General features: G+C 47.0%; 1 protein-coding gene across 2 annotated transcripts in view; it reads right to left on the bottom strand.

Annotated features, from left to right (window-relative positions):
• Positions 1-12,962: 12,962 nt before the first annotated feature.
• Positions 12,963-24,820, bottom strand: part of TMEM121 (transmembrane protein 121) — a 28,724-nt gene continuing 16,866 nt past the window's right edge. The window contains exons 2-3 of one of the 2 annotated variants that reach the window (XM_083743985.1): positions 14,040-14,922; positions 12,963-13,892 (exon numbers count right to left, since the gene is read on the bottom strand). In XM_083743985.1, coding sequence (XP_083600111.1) covers positions 13,239-13,892; positions 14,040-14,177 — 792 coding nt within the window. In that variant the 5' untranslated portion in view covers positions 14,178-14,922 and the 3' untranslated portion in view covers positions 12,963-13,238. Of the gene's footprint in view, positions 14,923-24,820 lie in introns of both variants that reach the window. The other variant, XM_083743984.1, reaches the window with a different exon arrangement.

Raw genomic sequence — 24,820 nt, 5'->3', positions numbered from 1 at the left:
ATGTTCTTCTTCTTCTCTTCTTCTATATGTTAACCCTGCAAGTTGTGCATATTCTGTCAACTTAAGTTGCCATTCTTCTTTGGTTGGGACCTCACTCGTTTTCCATTTTGGGGCTAACAAAACACAGGCCGCAGTTGTAGAGTACATAAATAACCTTTTCTTTTTTTTTGATACCTGGGAATTTCAGTCCGAATTATCCCCAACAGAAAGGACTCTGGTTTTTTGGCGGGGGAAGTACTTTTAAACATGCTTTTCAATTCATCATGGATTATTTCCCAATATTCTTTTAGCCTTTTACATGTCCACCACATATGAAAGAACATTGGGAGCTGGGCCAGATGTTCTGGGCATCTCTTAACTCTACACTTGAATCCCCTACTCACATTTTTCCAGGTTAGGAACGGTAAAGCTTGCAGGTTCACTGCGTGCGGGCAGATTGCTCAGTGATTACAAGTTTATCTCAGTGAAGACCTTATTTGGAAAATCAATACATCCCGGGTGGTTAAGAAAGCCCAACAGTGACTCCATCTCCTCAGAGTATTGCGAAAGAACGATGTGAATCAACATTTGATGATCTCCTTCTACCGGTCCACAATAGAAAATGTCCTTTCATACTGCATCATGGTGTGGTACGCTGGTTTGACATCAACTGATAGGAAGTGCCTACAGAGGGTGGTGAATACAGCACAAGATATTATGGGCTGTCCCGTGAATAGCGGAAGAAAGTTGCCTCAGGAGAGTGAGGAAAATTCTCAGGGATGATTCACACCCTGAAGAGTGAGGAAAATTCTCAGGGATGATTCACACCCTGGCCGGCACTTTCTTGATCTCCTGCCCTCAGGCAGAAGATACAGAAGCATGATTACTCACACCAACAGGGTAAAGAACAGCTTCTATCCGTGGGCTGTTAGGCTGCTGAATGAAAAGATAACAACAGGGCAACTGACTTTGGGGTTTGGTGGGTGTGCGTCAGTAAACGAGGGGAATTAAGACTAAGAGAGCTGAGTGGGGGTTGCTCGTGTAATCTCACTGTATACAAGTCGTACAAGTGACAACAAAGTATTTCAATTTAATTTCAATTAATCATAGCGTTATCCAAAAGGGATGAGACTGTGGCTGCAAAGGATGCTCTCCAACGTCAACTCCTGGCTGCTCCCAAGGGGGGAGACGGGCATTTAACTAATGTGCTACTCTGGCCGAGTAGCTGATCACAGGCTGCAATTCTCACAGTTCATCTGTCTGTTATGCTTCTGTCCCGAACTCTGACATTTTCTCCCATTTTGAGAATACGCTCACCAGAGGTATTTGTTTTATTTCCATAAACAGCGAGAAGGCGCAGTCATTAAGTGCGTGCAACTGGACCTCCATGCACCAGTAGCCATGGAAACTCCTCCGAGAGCTCCAGTTTCCTCCTCAAGAATTAATTTACATGAAAATGCAGGTGTGGGAGCAGCGCAGATCTCTAACAAGCAATGTTATTTATAGCACAGATCCATAGGCTTTTCATAGACCGGGAGGCAGGGCTGAGGAGCCCATGGTGCCAGCAGGACACATCTGGGTTTGTCAGGGTTTCCATGGTCTCTGGCTGAACAAGTTTTGCAGGGTTCTCCCCTCCCCCTTCCACCCACAATGTCTCAAGGCCCTGCTTTTCAGGTGGTTGAACTTGTACCACCTGATTTACTGCGAAGCACCACTGCAAGGGACGCAGGTGGCGCTGTGGGTTAAACCACAGAGCCTAGGACTTGCCGATCAGAAGGTGGGCGGTTCAAATCCCCGCAACGGGGTGAGCTCCCGTTGCTCAGTCCCTGCTCCTGCCAACCTAACAGTTGCACATCAAAGTGCAAGTAGATAAATAGATACTGCTCCAGCGGGAAGGTAAATGGTGTTTCCGTGAGCTGCTCTGATTTGCCAGAAGAGGCTTAGTCATGCTGGCCACATGACGCAGAAGCTGTACGCCAGCTCCCTCGGCTAATAAAGCGAGATGAGTGCTGCAACCCCAGAGTCGGTCATGACTGGACCTAATGGTCAGGGGTCCCTTTACCTTTCATAGAATCATAGAATCATAGAGTTGGAAGAGACCACAAGGGCCATCGAGTCCAACCCCCTGCCAAGCAGGAAACACCATCAGAGCACTCCTGACATATGGTTGTCAAGCCTCTGCTTAAAGACCTCCAAAGAAGGAGACTCCACCACACTCCTTGGCAGTAAATTCCACTGTCGAACAGCTCTTACTGTCAGGAAGTTCTTCCTAATGTTTAGGTGGAATCTTCTTTCTTGTAGTTTGGATCCATTGCTCCGTGTCCGCTTCTCTGGAGCAGCAGAAAACAACCTTTCTCCCTCCTCCATGTGACATCCTTTTATATATTTGAACATGGCTATCCTGTCACCCCTTAACCTCCTCTTCTCCAGGCTAAACATGCCCAGCTCCCTTAGCCGTTCCTCATAAGGCATCGTTTCCAGGCCTTTGACCATTTTGGTTGCCCTCCTCTGGACACGTTCCAGTTTGTCAGTGTCCTTCTTGAACTGTGGTGCCCAGAACTGGACACAGTACTCCAGTGAACACAGTACTCCAGGTGACACAGTACTCCACCTTTACCGTACCACTGCTTTAAAGTTACACCCGAAAGCTGGATTCTGTGCAATTTGCATGTATTTTGCTACAGCCACCTGTGACACCAAGATGAAGCCCTAAGGCTTCCAGATTCACTTTCTTGGGCTGGCTGGATGCTGAGGGAGGAACAAGTTGGGAACCCCCAGGGGAAGAAGGCTCAGAGCCAGGGGATTGGTGATGGGACAATGATGCATGGTCAGAGGGAGAAGAGGGAGCAGATGATGATGATATTTTATATACCGCCCTATACCTGGAGGTCTCAGGTTGGTTCACAGGTTATTTATGAATGCGACGTCAGCAGCAAGGGTTATAGTGGCAAAACACAGGAAAGATAAAAATACACCCACTAAAGATGAATGGGTAGTCAAATTGTGCGAGTACTTGGAGCTCGCAAAGCTGACAGATGCAATAAGAGATAAACCTAAAAAGATGGTGAAAGAAGAATGTGAATGTTTAAATAATTATCTAGGGGATAAGGGTTCATCAAGAAAGACCTGGTTATGTTTAGAATGATACCGCATAGGGAAATGTTCCCTGATACCAAGATGAGGAAATCTATGGAATGCAGATAGAATTGATAAGAATAATGATCTGTTGTGACCTTGACGGAAGCGTACAATAGATGAGCCTTCTTGTGTTTTGGCTCATCTTCCTCTTTTTCTCTTTTTTTCCTCCTCCTCCTCCTTTCCTTTTTCTTTTTTCTTTCCCATAATGGCTTATGTTCTATGCCATGCACTTTGATTTTTTTTTTGTAGTTTTTTAAGCTTTTTTCATTATTATTATTATTAAGGAATTTTCTTTTGTAATTTTGGTTGTCTATATTTATATGTATTTGTTTAAAGCAAAATAAAAGTATTTAATAAAAGAAGAAGAAAAGATCACAACATATCGTATTGATCCGAATATAAGCTGCACCCAAATATAAGCTGCACCTTTAAAATTCAAAGGGGGGAAAAGAAAAACAAACAATACCCAAATATAAGCCACTTCCTTAATTTTCTTTTTTTTAAAAAAAGTAATATTTATTGCTTTTAAACACTTCCTTAATTTTCTGATGGCCCTCACACCTGTTCCATTTTACCGTATGTCTGTTTCAGCAACGATATCATAAAAACCAATTTTTGTAAGGTCGCAAATTTAAGCTGCACTTAAATTTTTGTTTGTGGGACATTCCTAGCCTTCTCATGCCTTGAGAGAGTGTCAGCAGCTGGAGTCTGTTGCAGATCAACAATAAAACAACCGCTGTCAGTGAATTCTTTCTTTAAAAAAAAACCCACACCAAAACAGCTCATGCCTGGAGATCACAGCCAGACTTCCCAGTAGGTCTTGCCCCACTGAAGCTGTTACAAGACCGAAGGTCCTCACATTTCCACCGCTCTCTAAGGCTCCTTCCCCAGCAGCTTAAGGCTCCTTTGTTTTGTCCTCTACATTTATCTGCATGTTCTGGGAAACCAGGGGCAGGGGAACTGGTCGCAGCAGGAGGGGAAGACTCCCTGGATTCTTCAGCAGTCCGTATGATTTCTGACTCCTGGTACTCCTCTTCTCCTGCCTCTGAGTCTGAACTGCCCTCTGCCCCATCTGCTTCCTGCTCACTAAACCCTGTTGCTTCTCCAGCTTCCAACACCTCCTTCTCCTAGCTTTGTTTCCGGGCCCAGTTCAAATTGCTGGCTTTGAGCTATCAAGCCTTAAATGGCTCAGGACCGCAACACCTCAAGAACTGCCTCTTTCCATATGAACCTACCTGGACCCTGAGATCATCTTCTGAGGCCCTCCTTCCTGTGCCTCCTCCTTGAGAGGTCTGGAGGGTGGCAACACGAGAACGGGGCCTTCTCAGTAGTGGCTCCCTGTCTGTGGAATGCTCTCCCTGGGGAAGTTCTCCTGACGCCTTCATTATACACCTTTAGGCGCCAGGCAAAAACGTTCCTTTTTGACCAGGCCTTTGGTTGACCTGATTGACATCCTATACCCTCTTAAAACGTGAGTCTTTTGGTGGGGAGGGGGGCAGTGTTATTGGGTTGTCGCTTCCGTTTTGATAACAGTGGTAAGTACTTAATTCGTTCTGGAGGTCCGTTCTTAACCTGAAGCTGTTCTTAACCTGAAGCACCACTTTAGCTAATGGGGCCTCCTGCTGCCGCCGCCGCGCGATTTCTGTTCTCATCCAGAAGCAAACTTCTTAACCTGAGGTAAAATTTATGGGTTAGCGGAGTCTGTAACCTGAAGCGTATGTAGCCTGAAGCGTCTGTAACCCAAGGTACCACTGTATTTGTTGTGGTGTTTTATGTTGATCTTGTTCTGTGAAGAGCCCTGAGACCCTCTGGGTATAGGGCGGTATAATTAATTATAATATTCTGTTCACAGACAGAATTATGGAGTAGAAGACCACCAATGGCGACTAATCCGGATGGTGCTTATACTGCCTTCAGGCCCAGAGGCAGCCTCACGGTGGCAGATTTGGGGAATCGTGGGGAGGGAGGGAGCTTTTGCCCCCCTTCCCAGAGGCATATGGTTGGTCTCTGGGGGAAAGAGGATTCTGCATTAAATAAGCCTTTCGTCAGGTCCAGCGGAGCTCCTAAGAAGGGAAGGAAAGAACAGCTGCTGCCACAATAAACATTCAAAACAGTTTCAGTGATGAGACTGCCGCTCCCCCCCCCCCACGCACGAGTTGTCACTGTTGTCACTGAAGCATCCCTCAGTACATCACCTACTGGCAGGGGTAGCCTGGCAAATTGGAAAGGTGCCCCCCCCCCGGCACTGCTCCCTTCCCCATCCTGGAAGCCTTGCCTGCCAGGGTTCTGCAGCAGCAGTGGATTCCGGCAAGAGATCCACAAGATCCAGCTACAAACTGCTGCAGCTGTGTGCCCAAGGGAGGCGGCTTCGGGGAACTGTCTCGCAGGATTTGGCCGCCTGAAGTGGCTGCTTCAGTCTGTCTCATGAGCGAGCCGGCCCTCCCTGGCGACCATTTTCACTTCAGCCCCCGATCTCCCTTTTCCTCCAAGGTAAAGGTAAAAGGTATAGGACCCCTGGGCGCTCATGTCACTTTCAGGCTGAGGGAGCCGGTGTTTGTCCACAGACAGCTTTCTGGGTCATGTGGCCAGCAGGACTAAACCGTTTCTGGCATAACCAAACACTGTGACGAGTGCCAGAGTGCACAGAAACACCGTTTACCTTCCCGCTGCAGCAGTACCTATTTATCTACTTGCACTGTTGTGCTTTCAAACTGCTAGGTTGGCAGGAGCTGGGACAGAGTAACGGGAGCTCACCTTGTTCTGGGGATTCAAACCGCCAATCTTCTGACTGGCAAGCCCAAGAGGCTCAGTGATTTGGACCACAGTGCTACCCATGTCCCATGCAAGGAGCTGAAGGTGGCATGAGAAGTTTCCCTCTTCCCAGTTCAGTTCTAGTACAGTGGTACCTCAGGATAAGTACTTAATTTGTTCCGGAGGTCCGTTCTTAACCTGAAACTGTTCTTAACCTGAAGCACCACTTTAGCTAATGGGGCCTCCTGCTGCTGCCACACTGCCGGAGCCCGATTTCTGTTCTCATCCTGAAGCAAAGTTTTTAACCTGAAGCACTATTTCTGGGTTAGCGGAGTCTGTAACCTGAAGCGTATGTAACCTGAACGTATGTAACTCGAGGTACCACTGTACTATGAGAGGGAAAAGAACCTGCTTCCTCCATGATGCTTCCTCCATCATTGCTAAGCCTCCCTCTCCCCCTGCTTCGGCAGCCCGGTCATTCAGTAGCCTCCTCCTGAACCTTTTCCCTTTGGAGACAAGCCTGCCTAGAGCTGAACACAAGATCCAATTGTGGTTGCACCACAGATTTGTAGAAAGGGCAGCTGTGATCAAGGTGAACCCCACGCTTGTGGCATGTGGAACACATAACAGTGAAGTACAACATTCCTAGAATGGTCATGCTAGGGGATGATTTGTACCAGCCAGGAGAAAACTTCCTGTTTCCTCCTGAGCTGGGACAAACTTCCTCTGCATGTGACTAGATGTGGGTGTGGTCTAATCTGGGTAGGGGAGCACACGTTCTTCTTTCGCTGCTTTTCTCCATTTTGTTTCTTCACGTGTTAGCAGAAGTGACTGTCGGCAGTCACATGGGACTAACTCCCTTATGGGATAGTTCCACATGTATGTATACTTTTGTAACCTAAGTCTGCCTTCGGGGATCCAACTGTGAACTGAATGAATGTGAGTAAATTGCTTTTATACAGACTTTAATAAGATTGTCGTGTCTGTTCTTTTTAAGAGGGACAAGAAGGGATCTTACCAGGAATCTTATACAGAGAGGCTCAGATGAGCCTGCAACAAGCAAACCGCTGTGCGTTTAAAGGGGAATGTTTAAACTCTGCTACCATATAGAGCTTGCTAATGCAAGTTAGGAAGGATATCATTAAACAATATATCCTCTCCTGCCTCCCTGAACATTCCCACAATGGTAAAAGATCATTAGGAAAGGGATCCGAAAAAAGACTGCCAGTGCCACGATCTCTTAACATGACATTTGCCCTTTTCACAGCTGCCACAGGCTGAGCCAGGGGTTGCATTAAGCTGCCTCCTATGAGTTGCAGGATTGGTTCAACCAGGAACTTGAGTATTAGCATCTAAATAAGAGGGAGTGACAGAGAATGGTCCCTAAAATGATGGGGGAGGGAGCCTCCATCGAGTCATGCTGGTGGCTGTTTAACTGCCTCTTTCGGTTACTCCTCACCCTGCTCCCCCCACAAAATAAAAATCTTATCCTCCCACTGTGACTCTGAGATCTCTTCCCTACTTTAGTATAAGCCTCGTCCTTTGAAAGGATTTGCTGCCAAGGAACCACATAGCATCACTTCCGAATGGATTGCTTATTCTTTGAAAGAAAATGGGTCATCTCCCCTTCCTTCTGGCTTTCACCCAAAAGAAGCCTCCCTCTCCATGCCTGCCCCACTGCTCCCTTCGGCGGCAGCATCTTTTCTAATGGCATAGACCATGCCCAGCGTGCAGAAAGCTTAGCATGATGCTCCGAGTCTGGGACTGAATCATTGACTCTCATACTGAGGCATCTGATCAAGATCTGTATTATTGATCAAGGCCTGTATTTTAAAATGAGCTTAAAAATATATTTGCAGGTGCTTGTGTGTTTTAATGCCAGACAGAAGACCAGCTGTCTAAAAGACTGGCAGCTGTTTATCTTCTTGATCAAGGGCCCCCCTGATCTATAGCAGTGCCTCAGGGTTGTAAAAGGAAATTACAGGCTGGGAACAAAAGGTCACACTGACCATACAAATTACAGAATACAATCAAGCTGCAATTAAGAGTTGGTAAATAGTAAGAATTATTGTGCCTCCCGTTAGAGACTTGAGCCACATTTTCATAAGGTGAAAAGGGCAAATAGAAACAGAAGCTGAACTAGGCAAAGCAGCTCTCTGAAACTGCTTTGAAGCTTCAGAGAACTTAGAGAATTTAGCTTTTACTAAGTTTGTTCCCTTTTTACTTTGAAAAGGCCTTTCCTTTCCTTCTAAAAAGCTATATATGTTAATGTATGAAATATATTGGCTTAAATGTAATTATGCAAAGGATTTAGAAAGTAAGAAATGTTAGATTCTTATTTCATAGAATCATATAGTTGGAAGAGACCACAGGGGCCATCAAGCCCAGCCCCCTGCCAGGCAGGAAACACCATCAGAGCACTCCTGACATATGGTTGTCAGGCCTTTGCTTAAAGACCTCCAAAGAAGCAAATCTTTCATTGATGATGCGTGAGAATGTGAACCCAAGATCTCTGACATCTGTTTAAAATAAAAATTTAAAACCATTAGCCATCTGTTGTGCAGTGAATAGGGCAACAGGTGCCAAAGGGTATCTGGTAATTAAGGTGCCTGGTCGTAAATGTAAGTTATATGACTACTTATTTGCCATTTATAGATAGAAGGAAATATAGCTCTTTGTCTCCCATAAAAGGCAATAGGAAATGGGTGTATCTTTTATGATTGGTTCTAGCAAACAGCCAATAGGAATTTCAACCAGGCTGATTGGACAGAGGCAGCCAAAGGAGGAGCAAGGGGGCTGAGCTGAGGAAATATAAGTGCTGACCATCAGGGCTGGAGTGGGCAGAGCTTTGGTAACCATATACCACTGTGTCTCTCATTTATTTGTCTGACAAATAAATTATTATTTTAATTTGTCTATTGCTGCGTTGAATATTTCATTCCAGCTAAGCGTTAACCACAAGCAGGGTGCTACAATACAGCCATTAAATGCTGACACTCTGTACCTGGGGCAGTGGAGGGGAAGAGCTGCAGCAACAGCACCTAGCTAAGAGGTGAGTCGCAGTATCCTTTGAATTCGGGGCGGCCCCCTGGAGTCCTCCCTGGAACTTGCCTTCATCTAGGTTCCTTTGCACCTCTGCCTGCTGGGCAAGCCAGGGGACGGCAGGCCATGTTGCTACCACTGTAGCCCTCCAAGGAAGCTCCATCTGGGAAAACCGGCCCAAGGGGTCCTGATGTTGCAATTTAAAAGGAGCTGCCAAATTCAGGGCAATGTTCTGGCACAGCCCTAAACTTCCTGGCCAGGAGATGAGCTCTGGTTTCCGTCACAGAAGCGGTTTAGTGTTGCTGGCCACAGGACCTGGAAAACTGTCTGTGGACAAACGCCGGCTCCCTCGGCCTGAAAGCGAGATGAGCACCACAACCCCATAGTCACCTTTGACTGGACTTAACCGTCCAGGGGTCCTTTACCTTTTACCTTTTTGATTAAGTGGATTGTGGGGTGCTAAGGGGGAAAAAAGCAACACTAAATGCCTGTCCCTGCCATGATTGAGAACTATCCAAAGAGCCTCCACTCCAATGAACTGAACATCTCCTAGCTAACAGCTCAGCAGAGACTCCACACATTCCCAGTATGATTTGGAGTGGGTGTGATGGCCTGGGAATCCAATTCAGAGGCTGAACCAGAGGAATCCCAGCCTGCACAGGAGTCCCCGCCTCCAGGGCCGGCTGAACTGGGGCAGGGCCTTGATTCTGAAGCGCCTGCACCTGTGCCGGATCCTCAGGAGCAGGCACCAGGTGAATCCACTCTGGCTCCAGAGGTGGTTGAGGACTCAGTGCCTACAGGTGAGTCTCCCCCTGGGCCCAGTAACCCTTCAGCCTCTCCTGAACTGCAGAGGCTCAGGGCAGAGAGGCGAAGAGAACTGGTTTCTCCCAGGAGGAGTGCTCACCTTAAGGCCAGGAGAGGCGGGTCTCCTGGGGGCCGGGACTGCCCCTGGCCTCAGAGAAGATAAAGGCCAGTCAGCCCGGTCCCAGGTTGTGGGAGCAATGTTGTTGATGAGCTGTTTCGGCCAGCATCCAGTCCTGTTTTCCCCAGAGTTCCTGTCCTTGCCCGGCTTCCCGCTGTGGACCCCGCTTCGCCCGAGGAGGACTGTCTGCCGACCCTCAACTCAGGTCCTGGACCTCGCCCCACGGTAACCTCCCCCCTGGACCAGCACAGTGGGACAACAATGCACCTGTCTGTGACTTTGGTTTGTGTTGCTTTCTTCTCCAGAGGATGTTATTGGCTTCATAAAAGCTGCTCTGATATCCCCACCATCCAAGAGAAGGGGAAGTGAACCAGTACACCAGAATATTCTTTTACAAACAACCACTAAAGGTAAACGTAAAGGACCCCTGGACAGTTAAGTCTAGTCCAAGGTGACTATGGGGTGGCGGCGCTCATCTTGCTTTCAGGCCGAGGGAGCTGGTGTTTGTCCGCAGACAGCTTTCAAGGTCATATGGCCAGCAGGACTAAACTGCTTCTGGCACAACGGGAAACCATGATGGAAACTAGAGCGCATGGAAACGCCATTTACCTTCCCACCACAGCGGTAGCTTTTTATCTACTTGCACTGCTGTGCTTTCAAACTGCTAGGTTGGCAGGAGCTGGGACTGAGCAACGGGAGCTCACCCCGTCATGGGGATTCGATCCGCTGACCTTCCGATCAGCAAGCCCTAGGCTCTGTGGTTTAGACCACAGCGCCACTTGCATCCCTATAACAAGCAACCACTACAAAATAATGATCCATGTCCAGTCCCAAAAGCAAAAACCCATCAGGTGATGGCAAGAGCGGCTGTCAGCCTTCCTGGTGGACTGCCTGGGGGTGTGCTGGTCCGCTCCTAGGAAGTGGGCTCCTTGTCTCCTTAACCTTACCTTCCTGCATGCAGAGGTACAAAACCAGCTGGTCCTAGTTCTGCAACGGGGGCTGCAAGGTAGTAGGATGGGTTTGGGGAAGAATATCAGCTGGAGGGGTTCTCTGCCATAACTTGGCTGCATGAAACTGGTTAGCTGGCCTCCTGAGAAAGACCGGGAGGAGGATCCTACAGAGATGGACTTCCTGTACAGCTGTTTGCAGATGTTGTGCGGACTTCTGGAGAAGAGCAGGGATGAAATTGAAGTGTTGGCAAATAAGACACACAGATAGTGAAAGCAGCTGCCCGCTGGGTGTCCAGAACCCTTTATTACATAAAAACAGAACTGTCTTCAAACAAAATAAAAACAGAGTTCTGTGCAGGGACCAAACTCTCCCTCGGAACTGTGTCGCTTCCCAGGCAAATGACAACATGATCTGAGAGTGCCCTCTTGTTGGGCATCTTTCTTACTTCCTTTTTGGGACGGCTATAGCTGGATGACTCCAAAACACACACCCTGCTGTTATGGCCTGAGAGTAGCGGATTCGTAGGAGTGGTGGATATGCAATGAAGGCCCCCCTGGAGGGAAGGGATGGTTTCAGGGCCCAAGAGGCTGCTGCTCCCAGCACAACACTTTGCAAAGCAAGACTCCGCAGCACAGACCCCCTTGAGTCACCCACATTTTCCCGGACACACCCCTCCTCTGCTCACCCTCTGTTTCCATCTCCTCATATCTCTCATACTTGGTGGAGCGACAATTCCATGGGTCAGAAAGCTCAAACCTTTCCTCTGCCGCTGAGCCTCAGGGTCCCTCTCCTTCCTCTGCCATCCGCATGGTGGCATGGAACACAATGGCTGGGAATCGCTTGCCTAGTTGAGGGGGGCAGGTTAGAGGAAGAAATGGCAGCCCATGGGGTTTGCCAGCCCCCTTCCTTTTGCACCAAGGCCCACCTCCTCAGAGAGGCACCCCATTGTTGGTTTGCATAAGGGAACTGATGTATTCTGTTCTGACACCCAGGCCGAGGGATCAAAATGTACAATGAAAACACGGGCCGGTGGCAACCTCAGCACAATTGGGAACTTGACTGCTTGGGCTATGGCAGCAGGCCACCAAATGGGACTCCTTCTCCTGTGCAGCTGAACGGGGCAAGTGAGCAATGGACCTCATGGCTGAAGGGGGCAGGGAGGTGTACGGCACATGGTGCATGACACATGCAATGGGAGCAGCTGCCCTCAGACACTGCGAGGCTGCCCAGGAGAAGCCAGAGGTTGGTGTGGAAATTGGAGAAAAGATCAGCGATAAGGAAGGGGCCACTGGGACATGGCTCTGCTTGGGTGTCGGCCTTATTTGCTGCTAGCAGCTTCAAAGCAGGACACAGACACTGCAAGACCTTATTTCGGCTTGGATGGGGCTTCCATTCTTGGTAGCATTTTCATGGTGCTTGGATCCGACTGCTGCCCATCCTCTGCTGGATCTGACTGCTGCTCCTCTGACCTGCACAGAGGGATCGGCTCCTGCTCTCACCTAGAGAAAGACTGTGTGGTTTATACAAAAGCAGCCCTGTTTTAAATTCAGCTGCCGCCGCTGCTGCTAGAATAAAAATGAACCTGCATCATCCTTATGGTTGCAGCTTCCACTTGTAGCCCCATCTGGCAGCTCTCCTCACCCTGACCCCCTCTGGCGACCCCCCCCCCCCCCGGAAAAATCAAGCCACCAGGACTGAGAGTTGGAAAATGAGAAAACCGTCCTACACCCCCACCCCCAAAATAAAAACAAACCCAGGAACCTTGTGCTGAATTATTTGACAAAGCATCAGAATGACCCTTACAAAGCATTCCGTTGGCTGTCAAACACTGTTCCTGGCGCGGCTGCCTTAGCACTTTGGCCATGTTGGAGGTTCTCTTTTCCCAGAGAGTTGCCACGCCTCAACTTTTGCACCTACGCCTGAAGAGAACGGCATGGCTGCTGTGAGCAGCTGAACAGAACCAGGAGCTGCTGCCGGATGTTATAAAACTGTCCGGACTCTGCTGGAGTTCCCAGCAATGATCAAACGGGTGTGGCTTTTTCGTCTTAAAAATAAGAAACTGTAAACACAGCCATTTTAAATAAGACACCCATGTTTACAGGGACACTGGTAAAAGTGCAAGGCCCGATTCTCCCCGCCCTCCCCTCCCCTTCCTTAGAAAAGACTGTGATAACAAAAATCCTCATTCCCGTCATGTTGTGATGCACAGGTAACAAACAGATAGAAAAGATCAGATGCTGACTGGGGCAGAGTTCTTCTCCGGAGGTCCATTTGGTTTTGTTTCCTTTCTAGAGGGCCCCAAGGAAATACCTGAGATGCATGGGGTGTCCCACTGCTTTGATCAGAACCTTGTGCCGGGGGTGGGGGCAGCTCTGGGTGCTGGGGTGAGAGCACAATCCCCCTCTCCCACTCCGCCAAGGGAAGGTGAGCGAGCGCCAACGCCCGAGGAGCCCTGTCATGTGTCCAAGATCTCCCTGGTGGGCGACTGCTCGTGGGCAATGCCCTGCGAACTGTGGACCGTCTGGTTGTGGGGCACCGAGTTCTGCTGCAGCTCAAGCGCAATGGCGTTTTGGGGAAACTCCTTCACCTGCTTCTTGTACTCGAGGAACGTGCAGGCCTTGGTGGCGATGGCGATGATGTTCTTGCCGATGAAGATGGTGGAGACTCTGCTGTCTTGGAACAACACCATGTTGATGGCGCGGATGAAGATGGTGACGACGTTGATGGTCACCAGGCTCAGGACAGGGTAGAGCATCATTTTCTGCGGAGCAATGTGCTCGCCTTGCATGCTGATCTCGCTGAGCGATACGCAAGGGAGGATCAGGAGAAGAATGTAGCAGTAGAAGAACATGAGACCTTCTGCCCAGATGGGCAGCCCCGTCTTGTGTGGCTCCCATAGATTGGCTTGAATGTCCAAGATATCCAGGAGGTCTAAGGCTACCCAGAAGAGCCTTCCTCGCAAGTCCTCTTTCTTCCGAAAAGTGCGGATGTATTCCATGCTGTCCAGAGCCACGAGCACCAAGTATAGTCCTGGCACGCAGATGGAGAGCAGCAAGGTCAGTGCCTTCCTGGCCACTGTCTCCAGGTTTCTCTTATCAGCCTTGTAGTTCTGGAATATAAAGTAGAGTTTGATTTCCAGTACAAAGATGTAGAGGAACCACAGAATCATAGCATAGCCACGCTTGGCCGTTTTGACCTCAGCCCCCACCCAGACAGCCACGTAGCGCAGCACAATCAGAAAGCAGATGTCTCCTACCAGGACGATGATGCAGACGCCAATCTTACGGGGCCCCTGATTCTGCTCCACTAGATAAGCATCCATGAATGCCATGCTGGTCATTATAACAATAGTGGTGAGACACACATGCCGCTTGTCCGGGGGTGGAAGCACCATGGTGAGACGATGGAGGCGCCCACTCTTCCCTCGGGCCTCCTTGCTACAAAGGCAGGCCTGCGCTCATCTCTGATGTAGTGTCACAAGGCGGGCAGCAGAAGTCCTCTGCCGCAGAAGAAGTTCCAGCAAAGCAATGGCAGATGGCCCAGAGACTTCATGTGATGTCCTCAGGCTGCAGTAGCCCAGAAACACCGCACCCTCGACACAATCATTGCTCCTGGAGGCTTTGCAACGTATGGATGGAGGTTCCTTCATGGAATGACCTCAAGCAAATCCTTCGCTGCCTCCTACTGGAGTTGCCTTCTGCCCAAAACTATTCTCAGTACCCCTGAAAGCACCAACCTTTCCCTTCCTCTCCCTTCCGTCCCTTCCCACTCTCAATTCTCTCCGACTTTTCAGTACTAATTTCCTTCTTAGAGGTAAGAGGAGTCCCGCACTGGCCAGAGGGCAATCTTTATTATGGACCTCCTGGCAGCAACTTGTTCAGCTCCTCAACAATTAGAGAAACTATCGGACAGCCGTATCAGTGTAAAAGGGGAATATGTTACTCCTCAGCTGGTTCAGACTCTTCCAGAGCCGCAGACAGGACCAGCACAGACATTTCCCAGGGTATCCTTTCTCCTGTGACTTGTTCTGCTCCTCCTGACCCAAACCTATTTGGAGCAGGATCCATGGTGAACAAGACTTGCATTTCCAAGCAAGGGTTCTGCTCGGCCATCGCTTTCCGGGAGACATCCATTCAGATCTGAAATAAACCAAAGAAAAGACATGAGAGGATGTATCAAGAACCTACATCCTATCCGGTCGGGATCTGAGCTAATCCCTCACCAGTAAACATCACATTTTTCATTCATTTAGGCAAAGCTGGGAGATCACAAAAGAGAATCACTTGGTGGGGTTTACTAGATCCAATGAAAAAAATTAAAAAATTGTCCAGTAGCACCTTAGAGACCAGCTAAATTTGTTCTGGGTATAAGCTTTTGTGTGCATGCTCACTTCTTCAGATACCATGCACACGAAAGCTTATACACAGAACAAACTTTTTTTTAAATAATAATTTTTATTAATTTTAACATATAAATTATAATACGTACCACAAAACTTCACCACTTATACAATCTTTTTTTGGACCTCCATCAGCACCTCTGATGATCCACTGTTTTAACCACTTCTTATGCATTTCTTAAATTCATATTGCCTTTAATTATGTTAACTAACCATCCTCCCCTTTATCCATTTTTGCAATAGTTCCAATAATTCACCTCACAAAACTTCTTGCAAACCTACAAACGTAGTCTGATCATCACAATTACTTTTCAAATAGTCTGTAAATTTACACCAGTCTTCTGTGAATTTCTGGTCCCGCAGGTTTCGAATCCTTCCTGTTAGTTTATCTAGTTCTGCATAGTCCATTAATTTCATCCTCCATTCTTCTTTCGTCGGTAATTCTTCTTGCTTCCATTTTAGTGCCAATATTATTCTTGCTGCCGTCGTTGCATATAAAAACAACTTACATTCTTTTCTATTTATATCACCTCCTACAATGCCCAGTAAAAATGCTTCTGGTTTTTTTATAAATGTATATTTCAACATTTTTTTCATCTCATTATATATCATTTCCCAGAAGCTTTTCACTTTTTACATTCCCACCACATGTGATAAAATGTTCCTTCTTTTTCTGTACATTTCCATATACACAGAACAAACTTAGTTGGTCTCTAAGGTGTTACTGGACAATTTTTTATTTTTTTTAATTTATTTCGACTGCGTCAGACCAACACAGCTACCTACCTGAATCTAGATTCAATGAGTCTTGGATCACAGATGCATCAGAGTCTCCAAACCAGCCTTCTCCAACTTGATGCCCTCCAGATGTTTTGGACTATAACCTCCATCTTTCCCAGCAAGCACAGCTCTGGAGGGCAGCTGGTTTAAAATATCTGGGGGGTATCATATTGGGGGAGACTGCTTGGCACTTCCAGGGCAGAGATGATGAGCAGTCAGATGTGGGGACCAGCAAACAGGAAGGTCTGGATACTGCCACCTTTTCATGCCTGAGACTTTCCCTGTGGCATCTGGCCAGCCGCTGTCAGAATGCTGAGCCATTCCTTTCTCTGTGTGCAGTCCCTGTGCTCTCATTCATTTCCCAGCAGCAAGCAACGATCTCTATGGAAATCAGAGCCGTGGCAATCAGCAATTGTTGCGATCAAAGGAATGGAGATTCAAAGGCAGTCGGGCTCATGACTTCAGGGGTTCCATTCTGGTTTTGCATGAAAGTGTTTGTTTGTTGATTCGAATCCCAGATGAGTCCGCAAAGACACCCAATTTGCATATTTGCTTCCCTCATGAATTTGCCTGGCAAGAGCAAGACATGGGCCGGCAAAAGTGGAACTCCCAGCATTAACGCAGCAGAACAGCCTGCGGCAAGGTACCAAAGGCAAGTTTATTCCTAAAAATGGCAGAATTATTTTAATAACTTGACCTTACTTTTCAATATTTAATTAAATCGTCTCTGCCTTTCTGTGAGTTGTTCTGAATTGCCTGCAGCCACGCACTGAAGAAAAACGTGGCTCTTCCTACATACCGTAAAAAGCAGTTCTTCTCCTCAATATACTGTATTTTTTGCTCTATAAGACTCACTTTTTCCCTCCTAAAAAGTAAGGGGAAATGTGTGCGCGTCTTATGGAGCGAATGCAGGCTGCGCAGCTATCCCAGAAGCCAGAAGAGCAAGAGGGATTGCTGCTTTCACTGTGCAGCGATCCCTCTTGCTGTTCTGGCCTCTGAGATTCAGAATATTTTTTTTCTTGTTTTCCTCCTCCAAAAACTAGGTGTGTCTTGTGGTCCGGTGCATCTTATAGAGTGAAAAATACGGTAATACATGTCTCTCAAGGCAAAGCTTGTCCGTCATCCGTCTTAGGCAGCTCCATGCACTTTGGACTAGGGAAACCCAAACATTGGGGAGCATTGAACTCAAGCCCTAGTACGCAGGCAGACCCAAGCCCTTCAAAGTGGTTTTGGTGGTGGTCAGGGCCGGATTTATGTTTGATGAGGCCCTGTGCTACTGAAGCTAATGTGGCCCTTTATATGTCCAGCTGTCCTTTGTCAACAACAAATGGTCAGTGTTTTTTGTGTTGAATATATGCTATATGGTGATTTATGGACCTAATAGGAATGTAAAGCCATTTGCACATGCAGAATGTAGGCACCCTATATATCAGTGGTGTCCAAACTTTTTTCAAAGAGGGACAGATTTGATGAAGTGAACATGCGTGAGGCCTGGCCAAAGTGGTTCCAAGGGTTGACGCTGGAGAGTTGCAGCTCTCCGTAGATGCATTGGTTTCTGTGCAGAAGAAGCCGACCACAAGGCACTCGGGGGCCGCAACAGATTCACTTCTCAGAATTGTTTGGGGGGCCAGATTAAATCGACCAGGGGGCCGGATTTGGCCCTCGGACTGGATTTTTGACATGCCTGCTATATATAGATATGAGCAAACCAGTGATATTTTAGGGAGCAGGCTATAGGAGCCTACACAACACAAAATGCTGTTGCTGTTTGTAGGTTTTATTTTATTTGTTTTTTATCTTACATATTGGAAATATACATTCAGGGTTTTTTTCCCTTTAAATTTTTTGGGGTCCTAAGCTATAGCTTGTTTAGCTTATTCGTAAATCTGGCACTGGTGGTGGTAGTGGTTGCTACTGTTCATTTGGGAGAAGGCTGAGGGAGTGGAACCCTGGCATGTCTGCTTATCAAGCACTGGGATCCACCTCTGCTTGGGATCCACTGCCAGCCTGAGTCTACAGAGTGGCCATGCTAGTTGACTGCAACAAGGTCACCTTTTTCAGCCGTGGCCCGGTCCACCGTCCCTCAGACCATGTGGTGGGCTGGACTATATTTTTTTTTGGGGGGGTGAACGAATTCCTATGCCCCACAAATAACCCAGGGATGCATTTGAAATAAAATGACACATTCTACTCATGTGAAAACACGCTGATTCCGGGACCATCCGTGGGCCAGATTTAGAAGGCAATTGGGCCACATCCGGCCCCCGGGGCTTAGGTTGCCTACCCTTACCTTAGATAATGAATGACGTCATGGGACTTCCGGGTTGGTGCCATCGCCGAATGGCGGACTCCCTCCGAGCTCTGGAGGGAGCCTGCTCGGCAGGGGCTGGGTCCCGCCGCGCCGGCGACGCGGGGACCCTCAAAAACCATGGGCGCAGATGCCTATGGACCTGGTGACTCGACGGGCACCGTTTGCGCCCCCCCCCCCGACCCACAAAGGAGCCTTTTTAAAGGCTTCGGAGCGGGGGATGGGGGGTGGCGTGGTGCTATGAGTCCTCCGCTTCCCCTGCCGAGCGAAGCCGCATGCCATTTGGCGGAGAGTGCTGACTTCTTCCATTGAAAATTTGGACTAAAAACAACAACCCGTGAGTAATTGGGAAACTGGATTTAAAAGGGAATTTTTTTAAAAAAAAATCGGAACGAGCGGGGGAGGTGCAAAAAGGAAGTCCGTCTCCCCCCTGTTGTAGAGGATTTAAAGCAAGGATCTGACAACTAAGATCGAGAGAAGGGTCTGTTTTTTATTGATAAAAGTTATTAATTTCACGATGGAAAATTACAAGATAGTGCTGGAGGAGAAAAGTGGATCGTGTGAGATAAAGTACAACCCCCCCCCCCCCGGGAACCGGGAGTGATCCGAGAGAGAGCCTGGTGAGGAGATGTAAAGATTTTGACAGCTGTCAAAGTAGCTGTCAAAGTTAGAGAACAAAAAAAGAACTTTGCTACGATGACTTTGCCGGTTAGATTCGTTACAATTTGGATATAAATTGTTGAAAACAAGGGATAACAACTTAGTCTGACTTTTGGGTGTGATCTGGAAGGAAACAAAGTTACCATAATCCCTCTAGAGGGGGCTTTGGGACACTACAAGAATCGCTGTAAGTGGAAAAATACTCATGGATTTGAACAGGACTTTTTCTCTCCTGGGAAAGCTGCAAAAATGAAACACTATTTTGTCTACAGAGGTCTCTACACTAAAGGAGACAATAGACATATCTATTGAAGAACGGAAGGGACTGGACGTAAGTTTTTGTTCCTGAATAAATATAGCCTCTGTAGTGGAACTAGAAGTTTTTGGAACTAGAATGTTTTTGCAGCGGAACAGGAAAAGAAACCTGAGGAAAGTTAGGGAAAAAAACAACAAGAATTGGATAAAGCTGGAACTGGGAGCATTTGGGACATTCAGATTTAAAAAGGACTAAGAAACAAAATTTGAACTTTACTCTTAAATATAGAGATCTGGATGTAAGAAAAAATGGACCTTCTTGAGATAGAGCTTTTCCAAGACTGGGTGTTTGAAACTAAAGTACTAAAAAGATGGCAAAGACTACTAAAGACGGCAAAGTGGAGCTGAGCGAGATTTGGACATGGATGTGGGGTCTCCAGGCTGACAACAGATAGATTGATGGACATTGGGGATCGAAACCGGGAAAGGGGGGAGGGAAATTCGGAATCCAAAGGGTGTAAAATTATATTTTGTTCTTTATTTTGTTATTTTATTCTGTTCTGTGTATTAAAGAGGGGAATTCGTGGAAGGGAACAGGGGTCGATCTTAGGGGAAAAAATATTTTTAAGTGGAAGGACGGTGGAATATATAGGGAAAGTGGTTATATAAGATGAATTAAATTGAACATTGGGTCAATGATAATAACGATAATAAGCTTAAAATTTGGGGTAAGAACTTGTGGAACTAATTTGATGGAAATGGAATACAAGAGGGAGTGGGGTGGGGAAGGGAAGTCCTGGGAAGATGTTAATGAAAAAAAGGCCTAAATACAAATGTTTTCTTTTTCTTTTTTTTCTTTTTTTCCTTTTATATTTTGTATTTTTCTGGAAATTTCAATAAATATTATTTTAAAAAAAATAGATAATGAATGACGTCAATGTTTATTTCCCTGTCCCCGTCCCCATTCCATATCTGCATATATGGGTGGGATGCGGGTGGTGCTGTGGGTTAAACCACAGAGCCTAGGACTTGCCGATCAGAAGGTCGGCAGTTCGAATCCCTGCGATGGGGTGAGCTCCCGTTGCTCAGTCCCTGCTCCTGCCAACCTAGCAGTTCGAAAGCACATCAAAGTGCAAGTAGATAAATAGGTACCGCTTTGACGGGAAGGTAAACGGCGTTTCTGTGCGCTGCTCTGGTTTGCCAGAAGCGGCTTAGTCATGCTGGCCACATGACCTGGAAGCTGTACGCCTCAGCCAATAAAGCAAAATGAGCGCTGCAACCCCAGAGTCGGCCACGACTGGACCTAATGGTCAGGGGTCCCTTTACCTTTACCTTTTACCCACTTAGGTGAGCACCCCTGCTTGATTTCTGCAACAAAAATCTGGGTCAGCCTTAAGTGGGCACCTTTCCCAGTCCTGCTTGCATGCTCCCCAATTCTCTTCTCTAGAGGAAAATTGTACCAGGCAGGCAGCCACAGCAGACACAGCAGCTTCTGTCGGATGAGAGATCCACACCTAGCCTCCCTTTCTCCTTCCCCACATTTGTCTGAAAAGGAAAAGGTGCACTTGTAGAGATAGATGGAGATTGGTTTTTGAATAAGGAACACTGCCTTGGGGAAAGGAGAAAGTCTGAAAAGCTGCCTAAAGAGGGGTGGGGGGGAATAAACTGATGCCTCCCCAGGTTAAAGAGATAAGTAACTATACAACCTTTAGAAGACAACCTTTAGAACAATGGCAAGAAAAACTGATGAGCTATGCGGAGTTGGCAAAGCTGACATATAAGGACAACCGTGACTTCAAGGAAGAATGGGAACTTAACAAACTGTCTAAAAACAACAACAAAATGATTTGGACTCCTTGGCAGGTTTTGAATAAACATCCACAAATTTATTAGTAGAATATATGACAGATAAGGTAATGATATGTACAATTTTTAACATGCAGAGAATAATATGTGCAAACAAATCAGAGGAGGGAGCTGAGGTAAGTCCTTAGGGGGTGGGAGAGGGGGGGAGGGGGAAAAGGGGGAAATGTAATTGGTTATTTTGATTGATAATTGTTTTGTTAAAATGGGTTAATAAAAATATTTTTAAAAAAAGAAGAAGACATCTGGATATAGCCCTGTATGGGGAAGCTTTTTCATGCTGAAAGGAATCTGTTCTGGAAGTCCGTTCGACTTCTAAAACATTCGACTTCCAAAGCACGGCTTCTAATTGGCTGCAGGAAACTCCTGCAGCCAATCGGAAGCCCCATTCATAGGCGCCGACTCCATGGGGCCTGAGGGGGCCCAAGCCCCCTCAAAAATTCGTTTGGGGGGGCTCTGCCCCCCCCAATAATTTAAGAAAATTATTAGTTATATTATGCTTTGTAAAATCACAAAATTATGTTGGTATTTTTTATTTTCCTTGTTTGACGATAGTTACCTTTTAAAATACATTCAATAATGAGTTAAAACAAAGCCACTCCCGATCTAGAGAGGGGGTGGGGTTGCGGGCTCTCAACCCATCAACAATCTCGCAGGGCTGGCGTCAGCCCTGCGAGAAGCGGGGATTCCCCCTAGCTCATTAATATTCACCGCCCACGGCGGCAGCCAATCGGCTGCCGCAAAGGGCAGGCCCTCACAGGTTCACTTAAGGTCGGGGCAGCCCGGGGCTCGCCCCTTTTGTTCCCCCAGCAGCAGCGGTTTGGAGGTCTTGGGCCCCCCCCCAATATTTTTATAAGTCGGTATGGGCCCCCCCAATATTTTTTATAAGTCGGCGCCCCTGGCCCCATTGGATGTTTGGCTTCCAAAAGAACATTCAAAAACCGGAACACTCACTTCCGAGTTTTGATTGTTTGGGAGCCGATTTGTTTGGGAGCCAAGGCATTTGAGATCCGAGGTACGGCTGTATTATTATTGATATTCTAAGCTAAGGAGGGGTGGGTGTATGGGAGGCCAAGTTGCAAGAGATTTGCAAAGAATAGACAGCCCTGGGTTCTCCTATAAGCAACCTGGAAGCCACTGTTAATTACTCCATAGCGCTTTCACTGGATGACAGTTGTGCTAACAGTATCATGGCATAAAAGTATCCCTTCCTTGCTCAAGTAAGCTATAAAATGAGCTCCAGTCTGAGTTCAGCCAGAATTAGCAATGTTTGATGTTCTTACGTCCCAGGCTGATCCCAGCTGCAAAATCTCTAGTTGAGTTAGCAACAGAAAATGAAGGTAGAAAGGTGGCGGGGGGGAATAGGAAGTAAAATCTGTCATAAATCTAGCATTACTCTTCTTGAAACTGGTGACTTTGCAACTTAAAAATAAAATAAAAATGCTCATATAGACATTCTGGTAACGGTTCCAGAGGACCACTCTTGTCTCCCATCACAATTCTGAGGAACTCTAGACATAGTTGTGCAGCTCATAAATATGAAATACTGTTTTTCAAACCTAATGTAAGAAGGAACAGAAGATACATCATTTGGCCCTCAGTTCATTGTGAGGGGGAAGGTGGGCTGTAAGGAAGGCCCCGATTCTCTAGCCTCTGACCTCTGGTCAGGAGAAAGACCCACAGACAGCTCAAGCTGGGGCTCTCGCAGCACAAAGCACACTCCTTCTGCTCATGGGAATGACCTGGTGCCGGGGATCCAATCCTGTCTCACTGCCTGCTGCACTAACATTCAGCTATTTGCTGCTGAGGAGGTTCGTCCATCTTCTTTGCTGCCTGCCAGGCTGCAAGCCCACCTGCGGTCTCTTTTTCCATAACTCATATCTGAGCACCTGATTCACACTCTAGAGAGGACTTCTTCATCCCAATCCTGAATTTGCCTTCTCTGCTTGCGTGCAAATGCCATCATCCTGCACTGTGTGGGCATGTGCTTAATTAAACAATATATAGTGTCAATAATGTTAATCAAATCCAATTTCTAGGCATTATCCATGAGCAAAGACTGGCCTTTATTTTCATTTAAAATCTCAGCTACTAATTCCAGGATGGATCAGACAGAATTGCCAGTGAGGTGAGGAGAGAGAGAGAAAAAAAATCACATGGTGAGATCAGGGCACTGATATGACACATGCCAAGTAGCTAAAACTGTAGTAAGCGAGTAACATTAATAATAATAATAATAATAATAATAATAATAATAATAATAATAATTTATTATTTATACCCCGCCCATCTGGCTGGGCTTCCCCAGCCACTCTGGGCGGCTTCCCAAAAAATTATTAAAATACTGTACTACATCAAACATTAAAAGCCTCCCGCAACAGGGCTGCCTTCAGATGTCTTCTAAAAGTCTGGTAGTTGTTGTTCTCTTTGACATCTGGTGGGAGGGCGTTCCACAGGGAGGGCGCCACTACCGAGAAGGCCCTCTGTCTGGTTCCCTGTAACTTGGCTTCTCGCAGTGAGGGAACCGCCAGAAGGCCCTTGGTGCTGGACCTCAGTGTCTGGGTAGAACGATGGGGGTGGAGACGCTCCTTCAGATATACTGGACCGAGGCCATTTAGGGCTTTAAAGGTCAGCACCAACCCTTTGAATTGAGGTCGGAAACGTACTGGGAGCCAATGTAGGTCTTTCAAGACCGGTGTTATATGGTCTCGGCCGCTCCCAGTCACCAGTCTAGCTGCCGCATTCTGGATTAGTTGTAGTTTCCAGGTCACATTCAAAGGTAGCCCCGCGTAGAGCTCATTGCAGTAGTCCAAGCGGGAGATAACCAGAGCATGCACCACTCTGGCGAGACAGTCCACGGGCAGGTAGGGTCTCAGCCTGCTTACCAGGTGGAGTTGGTAGAAAGCTGCTCTGGACACAGAATTGACCTACACCTCCATGGACAGCTGTGAGTCCAGAATGACTCCCAGGCTGCGCACCTGGTCCTTCAGGGGCGCAGTTACCCCATTCAGGACCAGAATTACCATTAATTCATGGTAATTGTGAGAATAACAACAGTGGTGTGAGAGAGCAAGGAGGAGAATGGAGGAGAGTCACTGCTCTCTTAGATCCATCCCAAGTGCTGCAGAAGACATGGAGTGATGGCGGGGACTGTGGACTTCACTGACAATTTAGGGAAGTTGAAGATGGGGTCTTGAGAATCTAGGCAACTCTATATGTTATTCCTTGAAGGAGAACTACTTGAAAATGGTTTACAGATGGTACCTAACTCTGGGTAGGCTTGCTAAGATGTGTCAGACTGAATCAGATAAGTGCTGCAGATGCAATGAGGTTGAGGGGACGTTCTTTCATATGGGCTGGACTTGTAAAAGGGTAAAAGAGTACTGGGAAATGATTTATAATGTATTGGAAAAAATGTTTTAAAGCACTTTTCCGAAACAAAAAACAAAATCCCAGAGTCCTTTTTGTTGGGGATAATTCAGATGGAAATTCCCAGGTGTCAAAAAAGGTTATTTATGTGTCCCAGCACTGCAGCCCATGTTTTGTAAGCCCCAAAATGGAAAACGAGTGAGGTCCCAACAAAAGAAGAATGTCAACTTAAACGGATGGAATATCCGCAGCTTGTGGACTTAACATATAGAATAAGAGAACAAGAAGAACCTACATTTAGAGAAGATTGGAAAATGTTTATTGAATATATGGGGGTGGGGAATTGTGTGCACTTGAAAACATGGGCAGCATTAAGATAAATTCTACAGTGTAAATAAGTTTT

This window comes from Podarcis gaigeae (genome assembly GCF_964106915.1).
Source record: "Podarcis gaigeae genome assembly, chromosome: 6".
Classification (NCBI taxonomy): Eukaryota; Metazoa; Chordata; class Lepidosauria; order Squamata; family Lacertidae; genus Podarcis; species Podarcis gaigeae.
Note: the sequence above shows the minus strand (reverse complement) of the source record. Positions and strands in the feature narration are given on the sequence as shown.